We start from the raw sequence: 26263 nt of genomic DNA, 5'->3' as shown, positions 1-26263 counted from the left end.
TGAAGGGGAGGGAAGAAAAGTATACTCTTTCTATTTATAATAAGTATCGTATTAAAAGAAAAAACAAGTCACAAAATAATTATTATTTTAGTTTTATAATATAATATTAATATTTTTCTTCCATTTACACCCTTAATATTATTTCTAAGCAAGCTATTGTATTACATTATTTTTAGCAAAAAGAAATAATAATAAAATTAATTTTTTTAAATTTATATTAATTTTTGTCTAATATTTTGTATTAGTTTATTTTAAAAAAAATCTAAAATGACACTAATTATGAGATAGAGAAGGTAATATATTTATTACATAACCTAATTTTGTAATTAAATTGATGCTGAAAAAATTTAACCAGTCTTTAAAAAATGATGAAAAAAGTAAATTAGAAAGTGTATTGTTATCATCTCTCTATCTATTGTTTAAAATATGGCCACTACGAGGCAACCCCTTCCATTTTATGTTCCTTACAATTATTGACGATTTCAATTTATGTATCCACAACAATGAGGAATTATTGAAGGATGTGGGTGGCAGAAGATTGGTGCCCTTGTCAATCTTGGCTCCTTTTATCTTGTGGGTGTTCCTTGTGCTGCAGTATTAGCATTTCTTGTACACATGAAAGCCAAGGTTAAAAACTTTGCTATCTATCCTTCTTCCTTCATGACTATTGCCGAATCTGACTTTTTTTTCCTTGTTTTTTTTCTTTTTTGTTTCCCTCAATTATGTTACCAGTTGTCGTACATCATACAGGCACTTTGGCTGGGAATCATTTCTGCATTGATAGTGCTAGTGTTACTTTACACAGTTGTTACTTTTCGACATTTCAACAAAGAGAATTCTTAACAATATATTTTTTACACACTATCATTGATTTTTTTTTCTTAAAATAACAAAATCATAAAAGTGACTAATGAAATAAAGAATGAGTCTCACATGATTTTCAATAACTTTCAACTAATAATTATGTTATTTGAAAGTGTGTGCTATTGAGTTGTGTTGCTGCGAAATAGTCTCCTGCATAAGATTCACCCAATTTCTTTCATGCTCGACATTAAAAACCTCAGCTAAATTTAAAACCCAAGCAGAAGAATCAGAAATATTATAGGTGTCACCATTGACAGCTATAATAAATATAAAAACCAAACCAAAACAAAACAAAAAATCATTCAATCAATTAAAATTGGAATTCACCTGTCTGAAGCACCCAATAAAGCACATATAATACACGCTCCACGTGCATATGAAAAAATCTTATGTTAAATAACAAATTTGTGTTCAAATCAAGTTCCCCCAAAATTTATTTTTTTTCAAGTGCCACACACAGCCACTCTCGTGAAAATGCCATCATACTGAATATCTTCCATTAACTCAAGTATACTAGTTTTCTGAAAATGTATAGAACAAAAAATGTACAAGGGGTACCAGTGTGAGTGTGTGGTAATTATAATTTTTCCTTTTTCTTTTCTTTTCTTTTCTCTATAGCAGACTTTTAGGCATCTGAACTACAACTAATCTTCAGTGACTTCTTCAGTTACATATTTGTTGTAGCTTCACACATAGAAACAGAGATAAAGAATGACATACTAACAAGCCTTCAAGGATTCACCACTTTTCTTCAAATGTATTTTACCCTCCATAAGCTTGTGTGAATGCATCCGCCACAGAATATTCATTCTGGGTGTTGAAATTCTAGATCTAATTTTCTTTTTAAATATGATCTGTCAGCACTGCAGAACAAAAAGAAGGAACTAAAGTTAAATAACATCATTTACATGTAGAAACTAAAAGATAACAAATCTAGCAGAGTCTTCCAATAATTGGGAATTACAACATATTGTGTTGGCACATTACAACATATCGTGTTATAGTTATAGCATATTACAATTTTATCATTGTTAATCAGTAACTTCACTAGAATAATACCCTAACAAGATATGTTTAATATGGTCCTATATAATGCAACTTATTTTTCTTCCAATACCGATGAACATAGCTGGATAATTTTATGCTCAACTCGGTTAAAATTACAAACTATTATGGGCCACTTTGAATTGATTTGACAATCAATATTATTGTACCTGTTAATTGTAGGTCTATTTGGAGGTTTTAATCCAAAGATAGAAAAATCTACAGACATTGGAGCTGATTCATTCTTGCCTGTATTATCATCCGTTGTCTGTCTGAAATCACCAAAACTGTCATCAACCTTATCTGCTTGCAGAGAATTTCCTTCAAACCCATCACGTCCTGGCATTACTCTCCTAGACTTCCTTGGAGGTGATAATACAGTAGGACCCTCCTGTAAATTGAAATCAGAAGCCTTAGACTCCCTCTTAGGAGCAGGTCTGGGGAGCTTCTCCGGATCCGAAGGTAGAGGAGCAGAAGAAAAGTACCTAAAGTGGAAGAGGAGAGATTAATTATGGAGAAAAGAAATTTATTGATGTCTTAATGGGATGCTGAGTGCAGCTACCTATGCTCTAGTGCCTGCTGCACTGAAATTCTAGCCTTTGGATCATATGTAAACATCTTTGACAACAGATCTAAAGCATCATCACTTGCCATCGGAAATAAAGATCGCAGAGGGGGGGCAGGAACATATTGGTATTCGACATAATCAGGCAGGTATACCATATCAGGCCACTGAGAAGCTGTTGGAGTGCCAAATGCAGAAAAAATCTTTCCTAATTGATCAATGTCACTTGTACCCTACCATGTGATAATAACAAACTGATGAAAAAAATAAGAAACATGCTTAATTATTTAAATATAAAATAAAAATGAAGAAAATCAACCAATGTGATGAATTTCATTTTATTTTTTGACAGTCAATGTGACTAATTACATTTAAATGTTCAAAATTGTATTAAACAAGCTAGTCACAAAATATAGTGCAGAAATAAATGGAAGCCCAATTAATAGTCGAAAATGCATACAAATACCGTAGCCTATATGCCTAAAGCTTCAGACCTAATTCAACCTCAGTTAAAACAGCTTTGAATGGTTTAGGATTTTCAGACTGCAAAAATTTAATTTGAACTAGTTGATAATGTTAAATGGATAACATGTCCCAATAAGTGGACCAAATTTTATTTCGAAACCCATCTACTTCAGAACATCAATCATGTAAATCCTTTTTACCTGCAAAAAAGGTCGACGAAGAAGAAGTTCAGCAAATATACATGCTGCAGCCCAAACATCAACCCCAGAACCATATTGCTTGGCACCAAATAATAGCTCAGGAGCTCTATACCACCGAGCAAAAACCTATTCATGTATAATCAGCTCAAGTGTTATCTGTGTAGAAACTACAAACTCAATCCACCAATAGAAAGTGCAAAATATACAATAATAACATAAGATGAAACATGTTTAATAACACGTGGGTAGCTCTTCTAGGAAGAAAGGAAGAGGGCACCAAACGATGTATGCCATTAATGTCGCCACATATTCAGTTACCATAGAGAACTACAATCCTAGAAAATGTTCACCAGAATTTATTATACTTTGACTTAAATGCTCCAGTGTTTGGGTCTCCAGTTATCTTCCTCTGGTTCCTAAATTTGAAAGCAATATAAGAAAGGGTATCCTAATGTATGAGTTCCTAGTTCCTACTATTGGATGTGGAGACGGTTAGATTATATATATGTATGAAACCTTACTCCTATGAGCAAAGAGGCTGTCTCCATGACTAGAACCAGGGACTACCAAATCACAAGGCAAGAACCTTACCATTTTGTCAAGGCTCGGCCTTTTTTGCAGGCAATACATAGTAGGAAATAATAATAAAGATTTAAGGAAAAATCTGTTGAATTAAGGTCCTAGGATTTCATACAAATTCAAATTAAATCATGATATAATTCATGCCTGACTATAAGGCATATTCCTTTTCAACTTTGCAAACTCTAATATCCTTGTTTTAGGAAATTTCGCTTCTTAATGCAAAAGGATTTGTGCAAAGTAGGATTATCAACAGTTTATTTGAAAATCTGAGGTTCAAAAGAAACAAGTTTGTATCTGGAATCCACTTGGCCATTATACATAAAGAAGTAAACCTGATGAGTGAACCTTCTATCTGGACTTCCAAACATCCGTGCTAAACCAAAATCTGCAAGTTTCAGCTGTCCATTAGATCCTATCAATAAATTATTTGGCTTCATATCCCTGAAAATATGAAAGCAGACTTTTGAGCTAAGCACTTGAATCAAGTATCCATTTTGTATCAATCAAATCTGCACCATACCCTACCTATGCAAAACCCATTTCTTGTGGCAAAAAGCAAGACCTTTTAGTGTCATTTGAAGGTAGGATTTCGTATCAGCTGGTGAAAGAAAAATATTTCGATCTCGTATGACTGCTTCAAGATCCGTCTCCATGAATGGAAACACCAGATGCAAATTCCCTTTATGTGGGAATGCATCAATCAATTCAATAACATTTGGATCTTTGAGTTCCTTAAGAAGCTTAATTTCTCTGAGGGCCGTAAAATTTACCCCTTCTTTTTGCTTGCCAAGCCGAATTTTCTTAATTGCAACTGTCTGTCCTGTCTGTCAATGCAATGAACTCATCTTTATAAGAATAAAACATTATAGTAGTGCTGTCATCTTCATTATCAAACAAAAGGCTAGTTCATCAAGACACGTAAGTAAGCATATCTATACTCAAACTAATTAAGCAGCTTCAAGCTTTCCTCCCCTTACATTCTTACACTAAATAAAAGGTAAGAAGTACCACTTCCTCATACCCAATGACACAGTATATGACTGTTCCTAAATAATTGATTGAAGCAATCACGATAAAGTAATATACCCCCAAAGCAAATTGTTGAAACAAAACCCCTGAATCAAATTCAGAAACCCAAAGCAAATAAATGCGTCTTCCCTTTCTACATTACTTTAAAAACATACACGAATATGCATTTTACTCTGATTCAGCGTTTTATTAGCACCAACTGGAATTAAAGACCCAATTCTCACAACCCATGAAAGAGAAGATGGACAAACCGTTTTTACAGTCACGAATTCGCATAATTTTATTCACAGACAAAGGGTGAAATAAGAGAACAGAAAAAGAAAAATTCGGGAGATTACGTGGGTATCAATGGCTTTGTACACAACTCCATAGGTACCTTCACCAAGGACTTCACGCTTCAGATATCTATCGGCCACTTTTTTGGACGGATCCGTGTCTGCCATTTTTGTTCCAGATATAGGGGGTTGAAGTGATTACAGTTGAAAAAAAAATTGAAAATTTACAAGTGGGTCATTTGGATCAAATTAGGGTTTTATCAGAAAATGGGTAAAATGTAGATTTAACTATAAAGGCGTTGTTGAAACATGAAGGTTGAAGAAGAAGTGAAAGTAGCAGCTGTGGCTCAAACCTGAAAGTAAAAGCGAATAAGGGAGCGTGAGAGCGTCATAATAAATAAATAAAGGTTAAAATATAGAATGAACTTTAGTATTATTAAATCATGATTATGTTGTTTAATTAATTTGAGCTAATTATATTGTTTTGTTGCTTACCCATGATTGTGAAAACTCTGGAGACAAGTGTGGTCCATGTCTATATATAGACTTAAGAGAAATTTTATAAATACAAACGAAAATTTTAATAAATAAAAAATTAAAATTAGATTCCTTTAACAGAAAACTAAGGACTTACACACCGAAATCTATTTAGGAAATTAATATCTTTTAATAAGTATTTTTATTTTTAATAACTTTTATTAACGTGTTAAAGTTAATAATTAAAATAAACAGAAAAATTACCCTTAAAGTGGGATTTTTTTGTTGTTTTCTAAAATTTGACAATATTATTGTAATATATTTCTTTTTGCGTCTAAGAAATAAGAATATTCGTATATGAAAATGGAAAAGAAATATGTATATGAAAATGATTAAAGGAAAAGTATATAGTGTAAATTACTTGACATTAAAATAATGATTTATTAATTTGGAAATAAAAAAAAATATATATATATATATATATCTATCATCCATCTCTTTAAGCTCTTTTGTTTCTGTTAACAAATCTCTAAGCTACGAGTAGTTTTTGAGAGAGCTTGGTGATGTAGTATCAAATTCACAATGCTTTTTTTTTTTTTTCTTTTTCTGATTAATCTATTTCAAAGAGAAGCTCTGGAGCTAGTGATTATTTCCTCACAACATTATGGCAAATGAATCATTAAATTGAAGTACCTAGAAAGCAAGAGTAAATGCATGATCTTGACCCTAAACTGTTGCAGTTTCGCTTCATCATAAGATCCAATGCAAAGTTTACGATTCTAGGTTTAGGGGTTTACGTATTAAATCTAGTATAATAAAGTAAATAGTTATCTATTCCACTTTTTCTTTACAATCATCATTTTGTTTTTAGCAACCTTTCGTTCAAAAATAAAGTAGATAATTTATAGAGTTTCTCCAAGCATATGAAGGGATTTCTTAATCTTTTTTCATTGAATTAAAGATTTTGTGAATAGGGAATGAAATACAGTTAGGAAGCACTCTTCGACAGCGGAAAGAGACAAGAGAATCCAACATTTTAATTGGTTATAGGATTCAGCACTAAAGTACAATAAGCAATCAAGCATAAGAAAAGAACCATGGTCAAAAACAAAAATAAAATGCCAATCTCAGAAATAACAAATACTGTTTTTTTCCACACAGCTGAAACTAAAAGAACGTTTTCTGCTGCCATGTTACTTAACTGCATGCAACAATTTTTTTGTTTAATTGATAAGGCTTTTTCTTCTTCCTTACGAAAGAAATTGAGGGTGGGAAAGTTTCACTTTCTCACCACACCAAGCCTAACACTAACCACTTGCAAACAATGAGGACAAAGCAACATTAAATTCGTTGGGACCATTTTGTCTATTAGATATCCATTTTCAAAATTGTCTCACTCACGAAGCCACAATGCAACGCCACCGTTCATCCTCTATCTTCCACAAAACCAATCAATCCTATTTCCTTGGTTTAGAAAGAACTAGCCATCATCATCATCCTGCATGGTCCTTCCAACTTTCAACCATGTAGGCATCTTATCATCTTAAACATCATCATTCGTTGCAGCAGCAACACCTTCTCTCACTCACTAGTAATGGCAGCTACCAAGGGCAACCCCAATGCACAACTCCTTGAAGAACTAGAGGCTTTGAGTGAATCCCTTTACAAAGCACACACCTCCACCACAGCCAGAAGAACAGCTTCCCTTGTGTTGCCACGAACTTCAGCCCCATCAGTTGAAGATGCCAAAGACAGTGATGGAAGCAGCAGCAACAAACTTCGGCGCCGCATGTCCATGTCCCCATGGAGATCAAGGCCAAAACCTGATGATGCCACTGCCAAGGCTGAAACAAAAAAGCTTGATGACACTTCAACAGCTTCAGGTGGCAGTGACAAGAAAGGGATTTGGAAGTGGAAGCCTATCAGGGCTTTGTCTCACATTGGAATGCAGAAGCTAAGCTGTTTGTTTTCTGTTGAAGTGGTCACAGCTCAAGGCCTTCCTTCTTCCATGAATGGACTTAGGCTATCCGTTTGTGTTAGAAAGAAGGAAACAAAGGATGGTGCTGTTAAGACAATGCCATCAAGGGTTGCACAAGGAGCAGCAGATTTTGAAGAGACCCTTTTCATCAGGTGCCATGTTTATCACACCACCAATCAGGTGATGGGTTGTTTTGTATTTGTTTTGAGGAGATATATTTTTTTAAGAAGAGCATATTGTCTATCGGGTATTCACACACATCTCTGCATCGGTACTATGTTGTCCACTGAGTTTAAACTCTCAGATTACCTAAAGGCCTCATACCAATAGAGATTGTGTGTGTGCTTAAATACTCATGTTCATCATCTTGTTATAACAATATGAGATTTTGTTTGTATTTCAACACCAGGGCATTACAAAGCAGATCAAGTTTGAGCCACGCCCCTTTTGGATATACCTTTTTGCTGTTGATGCCAAGGAACTTGATTTTGGAAGAATCTCTGTGGACTTGACTGAGTTGATAAAAGAATCCATTGATAAAAATCAACAAGGCACGAGGGTGAAGCAATGGGACACAAGCTTTGACCTATCTGGGAAGGCCAAAGGAGGAGAACTTGTTCTCAAACTGGGCTTCCAGATCATGGAGAGAGATGGAGGAGTTGACATATATAACAATCAAGTGAAGAATTCAAAATCCAGCTCTGGCAAGCTTGGTGCTTTCTCTTCTTTTGCTCGTAAACAATCCAAGACGTCATTCAGCATGTCTAGTCCTAGAATGACAAGTAGAAACGATGCATGGACTCCTTCGCAGTCAGGAATAGAAGAGGATATTCAAGGAATGGATGATTTAAACCTTGATGATCCAAACCCGGTTCAGGATTCCTCTTCCTCCACGCAGAAAGTTGATGAACGTAGTAAGGAACAGGTGGAGGATTTTGATATGCCGGATTTCGAGGTTGTGGATAAAGGGGTTGAGGTTCAAGAGAAGGAAAAAGATGGAGGAGTTGAAGCTGAGGAACCTGCACAAGAGGAATCAGCCTCAAGTGAGGTTGTCAAGGAAGTAGTGCTTGATCATGTGCACCTTACTAGATTGTCTGAGCTTGATTCAATTGCACAGCAGATAATAGCACTGGAGTCTATGATGGGAGAAGATGACAAGTTTATGAAGATTGAGGAAGAGACAGAACAACAGAGGCTAGATGCAGATGAAGAAACTGTGACTAGGGAGTTTCTTCAGATGCTTGAGGATCAAGAAAACAGCGACTACTTCTTCAATCAACCTGAAATTCCACCTTTACAACTTGAAGGACACGATGAAGCTTCTGCTGAGGATGGAGAATCCAAAGTGTATCTTCCTGATCTTGGAAAGGGGTTGGGATGTGTGGTTCAAACAAGAGATGGAGGATACTTGGCTTCCATGAACCCTTTGGACATTGCTGTGTCCAGAAAAGACTCTCCAAAGCTAGCTATGCAGATGTCAAGGCCTTTTGTGTTGGCATCACATGAATCCGTAACAGGTTTTGAGTTGTTTCAGAAATTGGCTGGCATTGGTTTTGATGAACTCAGCTCAAAGGTTTTGGCCTTAATGCCCATAGATGAAATGATAGGCAAAACTGCAGAACAGGTTGCTTTTGAAGGCATTGCTTCTGCCATCATACAAGGTAGGAACAAGGAAGGAGCCAGTTCCAGTGCTGCTAGAATAGTTTCTTCCTTGAAAAGCATGGGAAGTGCCATGAGTTCAGGAAGAAGAGAGAGAATAACAACAGGACTTTGGAACGTGGACGAGGAGCCACTCACTGCAGAGAAGCTTCTGGCATTTGCCATGCAGAAGGTTGAGTCCATGACAGTTGAAGGATTGAAAATTCAAGCTGACATGGCTGAGGAAGAGGCTCCATTTGATGTTTCTTCACTCAGCTCAAAGAAAGGGGAGGGAGGGAAGGATCTTTTGGCTTCAGCTATTCCACTTGAGGAATGGATCATCGGAGACCAAAGCTACAACAAAAGTGAACAAGAAAAAGTGACACTCATATTGGTTGTCCAATTGAGGGATCCAATGAGACGATATGAAGCAGTTGGAGGCCCTGTGATGGTGCTGATTCATGCAACAAGTGGTGACACAAAGGGGAATGAGAGGGAGAAAAGGTTCAAGGTGGCAAGCATGCATGTGGGGGGTTTCAAGGTGAGAAGTGGAACAAAGAAGAGTGCATGGGACAGTGAGAAGCAGAGACTCACTGCAATGCAATGGTTGGTGGCATATGGGTTGGGAAAGGCAGGGAAGAAAGGGAAGCAAGCATTGGCAAAGGGACAAGACTTGTTGTGGAGCATTTCCTCACGAATAGTTGCTGACATGTGGCTCAAAACCATGAGAAATCCAAATATTAATCTTGTAAAGTAATTAGCACACTCCTCCATTCATGTCTCATAAAAAATTCAAATGCATGTACAAGTGAAAGGTTCTTGTCTACCCAACTAAGCCACTGAAGCTACCCAAACATGAACTGTGTAAATGTCGTGTCGTGATTAGTTGTTTTTGTAAAAGCCAATAAAATTTCTCAGTCATATATGGTATTTGAAGATAAAGGGTTAAAGGGGTAACTTAGCTCTACAAGGTCCCATTAACCCCATTTTCATTTTGTTTTTTGTTTTTCTTTCCGGCTTGACTGTGCATATTTGTTGATTTGGCTTGATGAGAAATGTTATCAATACATTGTTTTATTTTAATACATTTTCTTAATAAGAAAAAAAATTATTGTATGAATTTAACTTTTCGTCACATTATTAATTAATAGGGCTCACATAAAATTTATTCAATAATGGATATTTGTTGGAATTTCTCTCTGTTTGACGAAGCACCGTAAGCATGTGTATAGTAATTTATTTTATTTTTGTATATAATGAAGTGTAATTTTTAAAGACCACTGCTCCCATTAAAAAAACTGTTTGAACAATGGACAGTAATATTTACTTCCTCGCGAATAATTGCATTCTTTCATGAAAAAGAAACTCATCCTTTCATCCCCTATAAGGGAGACTTATGAACCAATTATCTCTTACCACGTGATTTGCCTCATTCTTTGGGTGGAGCTTGGGCAACTTCACTTAATACCTCCATTCCTTTTAAACCTCCTCTCTTTCCAAAAGCCTCAATGCGTGTTTATTTTAAAAAGATAATTACTTTTTCCTTGACTTAATGAGAAAGGTTTCAAAATTTAGCTATTAGTTCGCCGAAATTAAACTTTGTCATACATGTTATTATTAGTTTAGATGTATTTGATGAAAAATATTACAGAAATACAAGTATGCTCTGCACTTGATTGAATGTACATGAAGATTCTATGCATCAGAAAGAATATCTTCAATTATTTTAGGAATAAGGGAAGTTGCAAATAATAATAACAACAGAGTTTTAGCAATCTACAGAGTCATTTACGAAGATGGAAAATCTGTCTAAAGCCGATTAATTAACACGTGATTTCTAAGCCTAAGAGAATACCATTAACTACCAAATTAACATCATCACAGGAGAATAGGTAGTAACTAGTAAATATAATTTTCAACAGAAATTGCGTAAAATTTCTTTGAATGAAACACATTCTGAAGCATAACAAATTGAGTAAACTATGTAACCAGACCTGGTGCTGAAACTTTCTTTTCCTCCTATTCTCCTTACTTCTCAAACTTTATTTTCTTTCCTTAGTTGTTGAATAATTATCTCCTAACAAATGACCAAACAGTAGTAATATCGTGAAACACATCACAAACTTCGATCCGAATTATATTTTAGTTTCCTGGAATTTATGCAAATAACTATACAGAATACAAGTACAAACATGTTTACGTCCAACTAAACTTCAGTGCTTACATATATACATGACTCTTTCCATTCAAAGTTAGAAGTAGAAACGGAAGAAAGTTAGAAAGAATCAGTTACTGACACGACGACATCGACACCAAAATGCAGTTCCTCCACTCCGTCCTCGAGCAACAGCTATTTCCTCATCAACATAAAACCAGATGAAAAATGGATCCTTGGTACTCGGTTCCTTGTCTTCCTTTTTTCCTAGACTGATTTGTAGAGGATTCAAAGGTCCAACTTTTATTCGAAGGTTCTCAAAAACAAAAGCCAGTATTCTCTTTTTCCATGAAAGTCTGCCTTCAAATGTTAACTGTCCAATGGGTCCAAGATATACTCCATTTTCGATCCTCTTTGCCTAATAATTCATCAGCATCACTTAATATTCCAACTTAGACAGAAGCAACAAGGTTTTCTTTAAAAGATATTGATTTGGTATATGGAACATTTAACAAAATAATGAAACAAGAAACAGGAATATAACTTAGCCTGCATAAGAGGTAAGCAGGTAATCAAAAAAAGAAATTAGAGAGGCCTTATCAACTCTTACATGCACAATAGTCTTTCCTGAATGAAGTGGAAAAGCAAAGGATCCTCATAGATAAGAAAAAAAAGATATTGATTTGCTGAGGTCTGATTTCCCTGACTTCATTTAAGTTGCTAAGAAAAAAAGAGTCCTCGTTAACAAACATCTCACTCACTTCCATCCCATATTTCTTCCTATATCTCTCTATAATTCTTAGCATATCATATATCACATGATTCACATCTATTACGTTTCTCTCTATCTTATCTTTCTTTTGTCTATCTCTTTCATTTTTCACCCCAAAAGGGGGTAGATGCTTATAATTTTTCAAGAAGAAAATAGCAACAATTGATCTTCAGTTTTTTACCTAAGACTGTTTGTGACTAACTTATAAATTTGTTTCACCAAAACAAAGATGTTTGATAACCAAGCTCATCTCACTATTTTCTAGCATTTTTTTCAGACAGTACTTGAAGTAGATTGAGCATATAATTTTATTGCTTAATATTGAATTACTTATTGTAATATTTTTTATTTAATATTAAATTAATTATCTTTACACTATTTGTTTAAAATTAAATATTTGATCCTTAAACAAATAATAATAAGAGTTCAAAAATTAAAATTATATTTTTGTGTACAAAATATATATATATATAAGCATGTACTTTTAATTCATTTTATATTTATGAGCTAGTTCAATAGTTGATTTTACCAAACACTTTTAATTCAATAAGCTAGTTTAACGACTTTCAACTTTTAGCTAATAGCTTTTTACTAAAAATTAGCTTTTCAACTTTCAACTAATTTAGAAACTATTTTTTGCTATAGATTAAGATGATAAAAGTAATGCATACAATGTTATTAGCTATTAAGTTGAAATAACCTAAAATTGCTCATAACACCCTATTTTTTTCTTTTACAAGTATAACTAGTATTTTAACTAGTGCAATGCAAATTTACATTTCTCTCTCTTCTCCTTAATAAATTAGGATTTAAGGAAAAAAAAACTGAATTAAATCCAAAACTGAATAGAGAATGGGATTTGGTTCCTCTACAAATAATGCAATTAGAGGAATGTCAATGTCTTTACCCCAGGTGACTCGTTTTGTGAGTTTTAAGAGCTAGGAAAGCAAATGGCACAGTGATTGACATCATGTATGCAGTTAAAAACGGAGAAAGAAAATAGAAACATACTTGACATCAGATACAAACTAATTATTTAAATAATCAACAATAAAATTTAAATAATCAGCAATGAACACTGAATGTTGGTCAGGGAATAAGTTAATGTACGAAAGAACAATAAAATCATGGCTAAAGAAGCTGCTTGTCCACCAACTGCATAAGAAAAGCCAAATCACTTGACTTAGGATTAAGTTATAGAAAGTGTTGGGAAATGGGAACAAGACCATAAAAAAACATTGATTCTTTAGCACATTTTCTTAACACCCGTCAAATGTTTCTTGTGCCATGATCTCCATTGCTTTTCTAGCTAGAAACAACTTCAATTCAAAACTGAATAACACACGAGAAATGTTAACAATGCACTCTTTACTAGTAGCAGAAAATTATTAGAAATAACAAATTTATGTGGATCTCACAACTTATTTAATTTAACCTCCCTTATGATTTTGTGGTTTTTAATAAGTTTTAACTAATAATAGAGAATGTGTATTAAAGTGTGTTGTTAGCATTCCTTGTAACACAAGTAGATAACTTAATATTCTAACTACAAACACTGGACAAATATGCAATAAGAACAAAATATAGATAGGATCATGGGAAGGAGACTTACAGCAGCATCAAACCTCTGAATAGCTGTGAGAGGAAAATATCGACCACCTTTCAATTGTTTCTGAAATTCAGCCCAAAAGCAGAAATTGATAAGTGAAGGTAACCAACAACCATAAACATCCAAAACAAGAAACAGAATTGTAGCCAAAAGAAGAGCTACCAAAAAAGATGTTCACCTCGGCAGTAAAAATTAGCATCCAGGTCCTCCCAGGGGATTCCTTTCCCCCAAGGGTTTCAAGAAAGCCAGAAGGATCTAGTTTTGCCTTCTCAATGATAGACAGTGCAGAAAGAACCTCCTCTGCTGCTACCTTCCTTGTCTTAGCTGCATTTTTTAACACTTTCACACTTTCCTCTACTTCCTAAGCAAATATTGAAATTAAATTAAAACCAAGATAGAACCCAAATAATAATTTGAAAAAAATAAAACTATTCATTTGGTCCTATTGTTGTCCTCACTATAATTATTAAGGTTTGTTAGGATAAAAATTTTTCAGAAACACTAGTAAGAGAAAAAAATTATAAGGAAAAATGAAATTAGCTTTTTCATTTCATAGAAGTTGTCTCATATTAACTTTTTCAAAAACATTTTCTTTAACTTATGCATAAGCAAATTTTTGCTTATGAAAAAGTTAATTTTCTTTTTCCTTCTTAATTTTTTCTCCTATAAGTGGTTAAGTTTATCCAAACAAGTCCTAGGTCTTTATAGGAAAAAACTGAGAGTAAACACCCAATTTGACTCCTGAAAAATGCTAGAAGTGATCGATTGGTACTGAAAGAGTTTTTGTGGCATTTAGGTACCTAAAGTTTAACTCCGTTATGTAAGTTAGTTTATCCGTTATACTCAGTTACTAACTATGTTAGTCTCATGAGCATTTAACAGTTAATTATCACGTTGGCACGTATTCTCTCTCTTAATTAACAGAGAAGACCATTACCACCAAGCTCTTCCCCGCTTCTACCAAAAGAGTTTTGCGATTCATTACGCATAGCAGAAACAACCATATTCAAATGATGTATCCTTGCTTGATATCTTTCCAAATGACCACTCGTTTTACTAAACCCTAAATTATTGAATTTAGGGTTTACAACCCTAAACTTGTAGCTAGAACAAACAAATAAATTAAGGATGATTGAGATAGAAAAATCCAACTATAAAAAACCTATAAAATCCAATAATAACCTTTCATTTTAACTAGAGCATCCATGACTAGAATATTTAAACATGATAAAGTGTTTATTGTTAACTAGAAAGTATCAAAAATCTTGCATTATGGTCATATTAGATGATTAGGAGACAGAGAATAGTTAGCTGCTAACTAATCAAGAAACTAATAATAATTAAGTATAACGGAATGACTAACTTCCATAACCAATAAAATTTATAAACTTAGATGCCAAAAAAAATCTTTCAAAACCTATCGGCCACCTCTACTCTACCATCTTTCAGGGACCAACTTTGGTGATTACTCAAAAAACTGAGCTTTAGTCCCTAAACATGCATAAAAAATTTGGTCCCCCTCGTGGGAGTATAAAACCGCTACAAAAGTCAGAAACTTCCTAACAGTGATAAACCACCACAAAAACCTGTATAGAGACTAGAATTTTCACTTTTTTTAGTATAGAGATTAAAATTTAAAATTAAAACAACTATAGTAACTAAATGAATAGCTTCACCTTAACAAAAAAAAAAAAAAAATCAAACCCCCCATGCAAAAAGAACAAAGTTTTCAAAATGAAAAAGAAAGACTGAAAGGTGTTTTCATTCTCAGGTACAAAACATAAAACTAGAAAGGATGCTCTAAAGATTCACAATTTAGCATCAAAATCTGTTCAACATCATCTAGGAAACCAAACAAACAAAGCTTGAAACATTGGAACCCCACAAAGGACAAGCATACCTTATCGGGTTTCTCGTTCTCAACAAGTGGGGTTGAGGAAAGTTGGTCTGTTTCAACATCATCAAGGGTTGCTCTGGTTCTCGTTCTTTCTCTAGGAAATTTAACAATGCAGTGTTTTGCTCCTCTGAGAGGAATGGCATTCAGAGGCTTAAATTGTGGTGAGAACTTCGATACTTCAAAGTTTGATGAATTTGGGAAACACAAATGGAAGGAAGAAACGTGCAACATATGAATTGAGCTCATTGCCATTTGCAAATGAAGCTATAATAATATCTTACACTTCTGTCCCATTTTTATTTTTTTTTATATAACTTCGGAGCATATTTTCGTGGCCATATGTATTTCATTCTCGTGTTCTTTTCTTTATGTATGTGATCCTGAAATTTCTATTTTCCTTGTAATTAAATAATTAATCCTACCAACCACGCTGATTAGATCAAGTCACTTCACTTTACCTACAACACCCTTTTTTTTTCTAACAAGCATAATATATGAAAAATAAGATTTACTAATATCAGAATGGGTAAGGTTGGGTCCTCAATCCTCATACGGTGAAGAGGGATATAATTGTATTGTCTCAACTTTGTTCACATCCATCATGATTATTGAACAAGATTGCGGTGTGTATTTCAATCTTTGCCCTGTTCAAGTTGGAATACTTTATTTGATCCTCTAAAACTATTAAAATGTTCGGTTCCAAAAAATCCATCTTTTTTATTCACATTATTCAACTTAGTTTTTCTGTATCTTAAATAATTAATTTTGTACTTTAATTTTTCTTTAAAGAAAAATCAATTGTTATCTTTACATCCAAACTAATACAAGCAATTTTGATGAAATCGAACTAAAAATAATAATAATAATATTAAATTTTTTATTAAAATTAAAGAATCAAATTAAATATTTTAAATATGAAAAGGTCAAATTGAATAATAATGTATAACACTTAAGTGTTTTTATTTATCTTAGATTATTTTTAATAAAATAAAAAATGAATTCTTTGACAAATTTGCAATTTTTTTTTTCAGATTTGAATTGATTTGATCAATTCTCACTAGCTTAAATATGAGCTAAGTTTTTCAAAATTAATTGACCAATTGTTATATTTGTTCTCGATCAAACTAATTAAGCTAAATGGTTTAATTTGATTTTCAAAACAATTATTCAAATTGAAAAGAATTCATAAAAATAAACTTAACAGTATTAACAAAATTATGACAGATAACAAATTAAGTACTTAAAAAAAATACATAAAAAATTTATCTAATAACAAAAATATTAAATAAAAAATTAAATTTATCTAAATAAATGAAAACAATAAATTTATTAAATAAATTATTATTCAATTTGATCTCTATTTTTAAAATGTTTAATTTGATCCCTAATTTTAAAATGTTCAATTTAATTTTCTAATTTTTAAAAAATAATTAATATTCTCTTTCTATTTAAATTAACATTAATAAGATCGACTTCTACCAAAAACATTAATAAGATTGATGAAATTGAAGAGAAAAAATTGAATTTTTTAAAATTAAATATTTAAAAAATAGGGGGACAAAACGTTAATTTACCAAATTGTTCTAACCATCTTTTAACGGAATTTGTACTCACGTTCGTTCCTCCATTGAATTAAAATGCTCCATGGAGTAGTAGGTTTTTTGCATATGCATAACACATGCACTTGACATGAACATTACTTGGCATCTTGATTTTGGTTTCTTTCTGGTGAATATAATGACAATATTGTACGAATGTACAATTTAATGTTTCTCTTGACTACAATTTTTTTTGGCTCCCAGTTATTATTATCTTGATTTTTCTTAATCTCACTTTTCTTTAAATATGTTAAATACTTATTATATGTTTTACACTCGAGTGACAGAAAGTCCAATGGGAAGTGAGAAGAGCTATTCAGCAATTAAAAGATATGAATCACAAATAGTATCATCACATCAATCAAGGATATCGTCTCCATATTCCACCAAACACTGAACAAAAATAGAACTGACATTGAACTTTTACGCCTAAACTAAATTAGTTTTTATCATGGCTACTCGAACTTCTAATACCACTCGAACCCGAATACTTAATTCCCTATATTTTTCACGTGTAAATAAAAATACCGCTTATCCTTTTGACTCTCATTCTGAAAAGGACAAAAAAAATAGAGTACCAGAATATTGAAAACAATTATATTTCATGCAACGTAAAACGTAATTGTTATAATTTAAAAAAAAAATGTATAAAAAAACCAATGTAATTCTATTTTCCATTTATTTTAAACATGAAATTTGTCCAATACATTTTTCACACCATAGCTCAATCCAATTTAAGTTCGTGGCGACTACCATGGCTGGTGTCTGTAAATTTATCAAAAGATCCGATAACATATGTATTTCAGGTGAAGCAGCTCCATCCTACAAGACTCGATTTACAGAACAAAAGTACATCCTCAACATCAACGCATTAAGTTGTATTTCTTGACAAATAAATCGATATATAGTCATAGGACGGTGAACCCAACGGGCAAATTTCCAGATCCACAAAATTCCATCACGTTTACTAAGCAACATGACTCGTTAAAAAAAAGCATATATCACTATCAGATGAAATATGCTAACTGCGACTAGGAAATTTGTTTAACTGCTGGTGGGCTAAAATAATCATCAGATTCCAAAGCTAATATGGCAGATTGATTTAAAACCATCCATTCCAAATTATATCTCTAGAGTAGCACGGTTGGAAGCAGCCAACCGCAAAACACTGGCCTTGTAAGGCCGTATACAAGTACATGGGCACCAGCGGCAACAAATAACTCCTCACTGAATACTACCCCAAGTAAAAGCAAAACAAATACCGAAATGAATATATGGTAAACTTTGATGCTATCAATTAAGCCTCAGCTGCCACTCCATCAATTTATGCAGGTATTCCCGTCCTGTTCACAAAAAGAACAGTTAGAATACAAATATCGCCGTTAACTTCAAACAAGGGCTAGAACCTAAACTAAAGTGACTTTTAGCACCCAAGTGACCCAGTGGCCACCAAGTTGATTTGTTATATTCTCTAAAAAAACAATTGATTTTCCAATAAATACAGTACCGCAGAAAAACGATAGGCATAATGATTGAAACATAACGCCAGATATTTGATATTTTCGGTTCAACTTCAACCCTTTGTAAATCAGTTTCCAAATCAAATTCCACTTCAATTTTATTTAGATACAAGAAAATACTAGAGAAGGTCCTCTAGATAACTACCAAGTTAAGAAAATGAATGGGAATATCAGGATAATCAAGTCATATATGCTGAGAGACAGCAAGAATGAAAAGCTTAAAAGTATTACAAAGGTGGCTATGAAAAGCAAGAGCAGCTTAACAAGAAGCAACAGTGCATATGAAATTCTCTTTACCTCAAGTCAAAATTGTTACAAACTCACAGACCAGTGACTTTTCCCACGGCAACAGTTTTTCCTGTAAGATAGAGTAAATCATACACAGCTTAAACATATATCAGGAACACATTCACGATACAGATTTTTTTTCTAACTATTACCTTCAGTGCGAAGAGTGAACCGCCCAAGTTGTGGAAAATCAGAAAACTTCTCAATGCAAATAGAGTTTTGAACCTGCAAGTACATTTCCAGGTCACATGATGACATCTCCAACCAATGCGTTTTTATTAATAATGCACAGCAGTACAATATAAAAGATATAAAAGTTAAAAATAAAAAAATAAAAAAGCTTCTAGATTCACAATGCAAAAATAAATGCACCTGAACACGGCACACTACAACAGCACCATTCTTCACAAAGAGAATTTTCTTTTTCATAGGCTTCTTTGTCTTTGGATCCATTTGCTGTAGGAGTTCAACAATCTCACATTCCTCAACAACAGAGTGGATGTGCAGAACAGCCTTGTAGCCAGCAGTAAAAATAGCCTACACGTTTTATATACAGATGTTAATGTCATTAATTAATATATTAATATATAGAAACTACACCTAACACCCTAATGCCAAGAATGATAAGAAAAGAATGCATACATTGTCTAGCAATTCAAGGATCGCCAACTGAGCAACAAACTCAGTAACTGCTGGTACTGGATTAGCTGCAAAAGGGAAAACCAACTGACCACATAAAAAAAAACCAAACAGCAAATTTGTAACCACGAGTAAACCACACAATATAAATGTAAAGGATCTAAATTTAATTTATTCGAAAAAGCACATTTGTTGTAGGACAAGGTCCTGTCTGACACCATTCTTGAATCAATACAATTATTTTTAATTGACTATTAATCAACCAATTTTGAATACTTGCCATAATTGATGCATAGGTATCCAACTAAAAACAACACAATTAGTTTATTTGCCTTGGAATTAAAGCCACAAGGTAAATAGTGCATTGGTATGCAACATCTCATGGCATACTATAAGGCTAAACTTATCATATCAGAATCACAAATAAGATTATAACCAGCTTTTACACATTGCACCTGAATTGTTTGGGTAATTATGTTTTCTAGCCCTTTCTAACAGAATTTCTCTTTATAAAAATAAATAATTAAAAAAACATCTTCCAAAATATATTACCACAACACATCTTTAATGTCCAGATAAATTTTAAATAAATGGATGGAACAAAAAACCTACCAACACTAGACAGGACAAACCCAGATAATATGTCTTCTTCTTCAACACCAGATAATCTAATCCGTAAATTTTCACCAGGTCCAACATGTTTAACGCGTTCTTCATCAATGAATATGGCAACAACTTTTACGTGATCCTGCATGTTCATGAGCACTTGTCACCCATTTCATTTTCAAGCGGATAGTGAAAGAAAGAAAAGAATAAGCTCACAACAACCCAAAATTTAAATAAATAAACTACCTTATTTGGCATGACCAACATGGAATCTCCCTCACGAACAGAACCAGATTCAACTTTGCCCATAACAACAGTTCCCATGTCTTTGAATTTGTCAAGAATTGGCATCCTGCAGAAGTCAAAAGCTCAATCTTAGCAAAAATATTGAACTTCAAAAACAATGAACAAAAGTGGGGGGGTAGCAAGATGGTCCGAACTCCAAAGTGCAATACCTGAAAGGACCTTTGGGATCTCGCAAGGGAACTTCAATAGAATCAAGAGCCTCAAATAAGCAAGGCCCATTCCACCATGGACAAATGCTTTTATCCATTCTAGTTTTCATGTTTATACCCATTAGACCAGATATTGGTAAAAACAAGACATCTGTTAAATAAATAATTAGTAAAATAACATCACTTCCACAATACATTAAACTGGTTGAGATCTATGCATAAAATATTAGATCGTTGCTGAGAAATTTTTCCAGAAACAAGGTAGACTTTTTCCCACACCATACAGATAACTTGTGGAACAGAAAAAGAATAACCATTGCACAGCCTCCCAACTCTAGACGAGAACAAGCTTAAGAGAAAATATAACACAGTCCTTCAACCCATCATATTTTTTATTAAATAAAGCATGCTCTCCCTATAAAAGCTAGATAACTCACTGCACCAGCATCCCACAATTAAAAAACAAAAGAATTAAAAGGACAGGAAATTTAAAATTCCAACACTCTCAAACAAATAAAAGGTGGATACCTTTCTTCACATTGTAACCAGATTGCTTTAGAAATGGAACCATCTTTGACTCAATTTCATCATACCTAATGGCACACCAAAAGCAAGGAAATCTTATTAAAATTGCATATAAGCAAGCACACACAGTGTGGGCAGCAAATGAGAGCAAGAGAACCTTTCTTTTGACCACTGCACGGTAGGCTCATCCATTTTATTGACAACAACAATCAGCTTAGCCACACCCAGTGTTTTAGCAAGCTGGACATGTTCACGAGTTTGTCCACCTCTCTCGTATCCAGTTTCAAACTCTCCCTTCCGAGCAGAAATAACCTGATTGATGGGGCATAAAACAGACAGACAGAGACAGGTATAACATCAAATACTTGTGAAGAAGCACATACTTTTGTTTAAGAAACAGATTCACGTCATAGACTAACCAACACTCCAATATCAGCTTGAGATGCACCACTAATCATGTTAGGAACATAGCTTTTGTGACCCTGCGTAAGCATTGTAATTCAATATTGATTGTTTCTTCGTGGAAGCATAAAATGGTTGAATTGTTTTAAAATACAGAATACAGAATAAGAAAACAATTGAATCAAGGGAGGAATATCATTCAGAAAGTCCTCTAAGTAGTTCAAAACAGAAGATCATTGCTCAAGAGAATATGCATGTCCACAATACATAAAACGGATCTGAGGATAACCATGTAATGCAAATACTCACAGGTGCATCCAAAATAGTAAATCTTGTTGTCTCTGTCTCAAAATGTGCTCTTCCAACTTCAACTGTCTTTCCCTACAATTCCACAACTTTACCCTAATTATGAATTCTAATCAAATCCATACAATTAAGAATTAAAAAAACAGAAGTTACATCAAATGGGATAAACAAGTTAAATCATATCAGCGAATCTATTCATACCTTTACCCTCTCTTCCTCATTTGTGTCCATTATATAAGCCATATACCTAGCATATCCATTTCAAATCACAAATTAGTATCAAGTATATTCAATGAGCTAGAAGATCCCCCCTCCTCTCCAAAACAAAACTCCTCTAAGCATATAATATAACAACTTGAAGACCCAATTGCCACATCCCACATTTTTACAGCTTGAACGTCTCAACCCTATACAATCAAAGTGACATGAAAAAAACACTACAAAACATAGAACCTAGAGAACATCCGTGCTTCAATTAAGAGAGCAATAGCTAAAAACACAGAATAACATACCAAACTTGAACTACTAGTACTGTTTGTCTACATTATTAAGTGATGGACAAGTGTAAAAGCAAACAACAGGCTCCAGAAGATAAATAAATTAGAATGCCACAGCTTTCATCAGGACACACACACACAGATTTCACACAAAAATTTCTAGTTATGTAGTTGTAAGAAAATAAAATCTCCCAAAGGTAAGACATGATGCACATTATAAACCACGGATACATGCAACAGCTTGAGACAGCCACAAGAAAAGCAGTCTCAACATAATCAGAAGAGTCAAATACAAAAGAAAAATATATTTGAAAATCCATACAAGTTCTAATTAAATTTCTGATCATATTACTTTCTCTGTCATACAATTTGTTCTTACCAAAGCAAACTGCAAGACAAACTACCTTTAATTACTATTTAATAGTTAGTTATTTCCCTGTTTTATTTGATTTGATCTAATAACATGTAATAGTCCAGTCCATTCACTATAGTAATAAATAATAATAATATTACTTGATAAAGTAGATTGTCCTGATCAACAGATATTCCTTGAGCTACATGAATACATGACAGTATGCAGCACTGAGAAATTTCATCCATAGTTTTATGTTACTATCCTGTGATTGCACAACACCCAAGTACCAAAGAGCTGAAACTTGTTGGACATGCTGAATGCTTATCAACAAATACTATCTCATTTAATATAGAATGAAGGTGAGCCAAACTTAAAAACCCATAACACTAAATGGAGAAAGTAATCTCATTGAGTGAGTTAGACTATATTTGCAAATTCATCAATTACCAACAAAATCTCTATGCCTTTTTTAGCCAAGCTAATGTGTTAGTGTCTTAGTGAATTAGCATGAAAACCATATGTTAAGACCCCATGTTGCAGTAAACAGATGATAAGGCAGCAAAGCAGCATCAGAACATGTACAACACTTCCAATCAATAAAGTAAATGAGCTAACCAGCTCTCTCGACTTTTGTCCTTAGCCTCTTTCTCGTATTTTTGGATAGTCCGTTCATCAACTTGACCACTGAGGAAAAGTATCTGACCTCCAGTTGTAGACTTACCAGCATCTAGAACAAAAAACACAAGAATAAATTACTTCTAGAACAAGTTTATACAGAACGAACATCTCTAACTGAATCCACACCCTCCTCCCTTCTCTTTCTTCCCTGCTGCCACATATTTAGGCATTTACAAGTAATTTGCAATACATAGTTCCTCATGTAAATTATGGTAATATGACTGCTCTCTGTATTTATCATAAATCTAGTATGTGTTTGGATTAGCTTCTTTTGTGTTCAAACCAGCTTACAATCAAAAGCTTACCAAGAAAGCATTGAAAAAAATTATTATTCCCCCAAATTTAAACCGATTCTGCACAGGTTACTAGCCATTAACATAAGTAGGAGCAAATACATGCCATCCAAGTTCAGAGAACATTCTTTTATTCTCTTTCTGTCTTGAAAAGCAAAAATTGTTAGAAGTTGGCAACCAGAAAACAGGCAACAAGTGTAACTCCTCCAGTACTCCAGGGTCACAATATCTAATATTCATTTGATATAAGGAAGTTGAATGATTGAATCAATGCCCATATAATTCTATAATGCATAAGGTAGACATGAAGCACAATCTTAACCAAGTGAGTGGTTGTCAAAGGCTCAAAGTTGAACAAAACACCAAAAGAAACCCTGTTAACCCATATACTGAAAAACCATGTGGAATTCAACTTACCAACATGGCCAATAAACACAACATTCAAGTGTCTTTTCCTTGTCTCCAGTTCATCATCTTCCTCTTGAACAGAAGAAATTTCCTTATCTTTCACTGCAAATCAAAGTCATGGAGTGAGCACATGAAAATGTATGTTTGTAACTATATGCAATGAGCTGTCAGTTGTCTAATTCAAAAAATTAATATGAAGGCAAAATATGTATATAAACACATACTTGAAAACTAAATACATTTCCCAGTACCTTTTGGCTCAGCCTCAACAACCTGTGCCTGAACCTCCTGTTTTGGATCTGAAATAACAAAGGGAAAATTATGATGCCTTCCAATCTCAATCATTAATTTATACTGTTACAGAAGTTCAGTAATAACATACTAATATATAGGCAGGAAGCAAGTGAAGGAATCAGCAAAACACAAGACCCAATGCATCATATATTTATCCATGTTCAAGGAAATTGGAAGCTAGCAATACTTCATTGTTAAAAGATAAAAAAATTACTTCACCACTGTTTTCGAATGATGAGGATACAAGCAGATGACTTTTTTTTGTGTGTTTGTTTTGGGGTGTGTGTGTTTTGTGGGGGGGTTGCATTGGGTGCCAACTTAGATCCGAACAAGTAGTCACATGCATGTACTTCACAACTATATCAATCACTGGCAGGACAAGATACAGCTGATGGTAAACTTAAAGTTGTGACATTATGTGTAGTAAAGCAATTCATCATTCATCACTCGTTCAAAACAAATCAGCTGATACAACTAAAATACTAATACTCACCATAAGGATGGGAGTCTAACAAGGGACCCAAAGAAAAGGGAAGGAAAAGAGAAACACAAATATATTTTCCAACTTTTAAAATATTTAAGAGCCTCATCATTATAAGAACTTTCTACATCAAAACAATCTTTCCAAACAAGTGAGAGTTCATAAATGATTGTATCAAGGGGGAACGGAAGGTGCTACAGTGCAGAACATTTACTCATGTATGAAGTAGAAACAGGTTGATGTCAAAATAAAGAGTAACAGTAATAATATTTTAGCTTAAAATGAACTTTGCAAATGAGAGCCAAAAGAATAAAAAGAAAGACGACAAAGAAAAACAAAGAATCAAGTATAATTTTGTAACCCTTTTAACATTGATGAGATTTATTTTCCCAGAAAATATAAACATAGAACCAACCACTTCCTTACAACCAACCTTCATCCATCTTATCAGATTTCTCAACTTCTTCTGGCTTTCCATCCTCTGGATTTACCACCCCATTATTGTCTTCTGCTATATCAAAAAATCAAACCCAACATTGGACAGAAAGATTAAGAAAATGGCACAAGAACCGTAGGTACACAGTGAAAAGAACAAATACGCAAAAGTCAAAAGGCCTATGGATTACCTGCTGAGTCGAGCTGCAAAGAACGGATGTCCTCCTCAATATCTACCATTTCAAACAAAACAGACATAAATACTTACTCCAACTCCCCCAACTCCTTATAACCTCAAAGTAGAACGATATTACTTGATTTAAGAAAAGCAAGAATTTTCATTTGTTTCTTTAAATTTTTCATCAGTATGAATGAAATTCAAAAGAATTATAAATCAAGCAACACTCCTGTAGCATGCAACTCAGCTTAATGCCACTGAAATTCACTTACGGGCAAGAGAGGCTAATAAAATTGAAACACGAAGAAAGTAGAGTAACACGCAACACACAGTCACACACTACATAATAAATTGGTAAGAATAAGTTTGTAAGCAGAATAACAAAGTGTAAAATAGAACAACGAAGCCCGAAGTGAATCAATTGAGCTTGAGCAGAAGAGCAAAAGAAAATCGCGTCGATCGGTAGGGTTAGCAATAACGCGGCACAGATCTATCGTAAAGTGAGAACATGCAGATCTAAAGGAAGCAAAGGAGGGATTGAAGAAATAAAGGGGAAAGGGAATTGGAATTGGACGTGAGAAGAAGAGGATGTACCCATGGCGAAAGGGATTCTGTAGAAGTTGGAAGGGTTTCGGCGAAACGCAAGTGAGAGAGAGCGAACACGAGAAGAGCAATAAAGGAAAAGACAAACGAGGGGTGTGAGGTTTTGTGCTAGTTAGCCACCCACTTTTATCTCTCTCTGTCTTCTCTTCTCT

At 33.8% G+C, this 26263-nt stretch overlaps 4 protein-coding genes across 12 annotated transcripts; 1 reads left to right on the top strand and 3 right to left on the bottom strand.

Annotated features, from left to right (window-relative positions):
- Nucleotides 1-338: 338 nt before the first annotated feature.
- Nucleotides 339-5415, bottom strand: LOC109803552 (cyclin-dependent kinase D-3). 7 transcript variants are annotated; one of them, XR_014431778.1, is made up of 9 exons: nt 5088-5414; nt 4246-4544; nt 4053-4161; nt 3139-3264; nt 2471-2706; nt 2079-2393; nt 1585-1727; nt 934-1014; nt 339-772 (listed from the first exon to the last, which is right to left on the bottom strand). XR_014431778.1 is itself a non-coding variant. In XM_020365174.3 (8 exons), the coding sequence occupies exons 1-7, from the start codon at nt 5190-5192 to the stop codon at nt 1670-1672; spliced, it is 1248 nt and encodes a 415-aa protein (XP_020220763.1). In that variant the 5' UTR covers nt 5193-5415; the 3' UTR covers nt 339-772; nt 1631-1669. The 7 variants fall into 7 exon arrangements, 2 of the variants coding, with proteins under 2 accessions (XP_020220763.1, XP_020220764.1); XR_014431780.1 differs by having other exon boundaries at nt 2158-2393; XR_014431777.1 differs by lacking the exon at nt 934-1014.
- A 1481-nt stretch (nt 5416-6896) lies between these two features.
- Nucleotides 6897-10040, top strand: PMI1 (plastid movement impaired1). Its single transcript, XM_020365870.3, has 2 exons — nt 6897-7659; nt 7889-10040. The coding sequence occupies exons 1-2, from the start codon at nt 7096-7098 to the stop codon at nt 9872-9874; spliced, it is 2550 nt and encodes an 849-aa protein (XP_020221459.2). The 5' UTR covers nt 6897-7095; the 3' UTR covers nt 9875-10040.
- Nucleotides 10041-11241: 1201 nt separating this feature from the next.
- LOC109803239 (microbial collagenase) lies at nt 11242-15887 on the bottom strand. The gene is made up of 4 exons (XM_020364718.3): nt 15554-15887; nt 13832-14014; nt 13657-13716; nt 11242-11690 (listed from the first exon to the last, which is right to left on the bottom strand). The coding sequence occupies exons 1-4, from the start codon at nt 15800-15802 to the stop codon at nt 11403-11405; spliced, it is 780 nt and encodes a 259-aa protein (XP_020220307.1). The 5' UTR covers nt 15803-15887; the 3' UTR covers nt 11242-11402.
- A 2115-nt stretch (nt 15888-18002) lies between these two features.
- Nucleotides 18003-26263, bottom strand: LOC109803306 (Translation elongation factor EF1A/initiation factor IF2gamma family protein). 3 transcript variants are annotated; one of them, XM_020364825.3, is made up of 19 exons: nt 26103-26263; nt 25522-25563; nt 25329-25406; nt 24372-24419; nt 24130-24222; nt 23357-23468; nt 22091-22136; nt 21893-21964; nt 21601-21663; nt 21339-21493; nt 21185-21249; nt 20657-20807; nt 20448-20553; nt 20208-20343; nt 19599-19663; nt 19329-19493; nt 19109-19181; nt 18966-19026; nt 18003-18491 (listed from the first exon to the last, which is right to left on the bottom strand). In XM_020364825.3, the coding sequence occupies exons 1-18, from the start codon at nt 26104-26106 to the stop codon at nt 18989-18991; spliced, it is 1512 nt and encodes a 503-aa protein (XP_020220414.2). In that variant the 5' UTR covers nt 26107-26263; the 3' UTR covers nt 18003-18491; nt 18966-18988. The 3 variants fall into 3 exon arrangements, with proteins under 3 accessions (XP_020220414.2, XP_020220415.2, XP_029128174.2); XM_020364826.3 differs by having other exon boundaries at nt 25329-25403; XM_029272341.2 differs by lacking the exons at nt 25329-25406; nt 25522-25563 and having other exon boundaries at nt 26103-26261.

This window comes from Cajanus cajan, chromosome 2, assembly GCF_000230855.2.
Source record: "Cajanus cajan strain Asha chromosome 2, NIPB_CcT2T_4, whole genome shotgun sequence".
In the NCBI taxonomy this organism is placed as follows: Eukaryota; Viridiplantae; Streptophyta; class Magnoliopsida; order Fabales; family Fabaceae; genus Cajanus; species Cajanus cajan.
This window is presented reverse-complemented; position numbering and strand designations above follow the sequence as displayed.

Bases quoted from the DNA above. Each gene is read 5' to 3' on its own strand.
- PMI1 (XM_020365870.3), top strand. From the start codon at position 7,096: ATGGCAGCTACCAAGGGCAACCCCAATGCACAACTCCTTGAAGAACTA. The intron at 7,660-7,888 runs GTGATGGGTTGT...TTTCAACACCAG, and splicing joins TTTATCACACCACCAATCAG to GGCATTACAAAGCAGATCAA.
- LOC109803239 (XM_020364718.3), bottom strand. From the start codon at position 15,802: ATGGCAATGAGCTCAATTCATATGTTGCACGTTTCTTCCTTCCATTTG. The intron at 14,015-15,553 runs GTATGCTTGTCC...ATATTTGCTTAG, and splicing joins AGAACGAGAAACCCGATAAG to GAAGTAGAGGAAAGTGTGAA. The intron at 11,691-13,656 runs GTAAGTCTCCTT...ATGAATTATTAG, and splicing joins TTCAGAGGTTTGATGCTGCT to GCAAAGAGGATCGAAAATGG.
- LOC109803552 (XM_020365174.3), bottom strand. From the start codon at position 5,192: ATGGCAGACACGGATCCGTCCAAAAAAGTGGCCGATAGATATCTGAAG. The intron at 3,265-4,052 runs GTTTACTTCTTT...ATACATGAATAG, and splicing joins ATAGAAGGTTCACTCATCAG to GTTTTTGCTCGGTGGTATAG. The intron at 1,728-2,078 runs GTACAATAATAT...TTTGTTCTGCAG, and splicing joins AATAGACCTACAATTAACAG to TGCTGACAGATCATATTTAA.
- LOC109803306 (XM_020364825.3), bottom strand. The intron at 21,965-22,090 runs GTATGAATAGAT...GTGGAATTGTAG, and splicing joins ATGAGGAAGAGAGGGTAAAG to GGAAAGACAGTTGAAGTTGG. The intron at 21,494-21,600 runs GTTAGTCTATGA...CCCATCAATCAG, and splicing joins AAGCTGATATTGGAGTGTTG to GTTATTTCTGCTCGGAAGGG.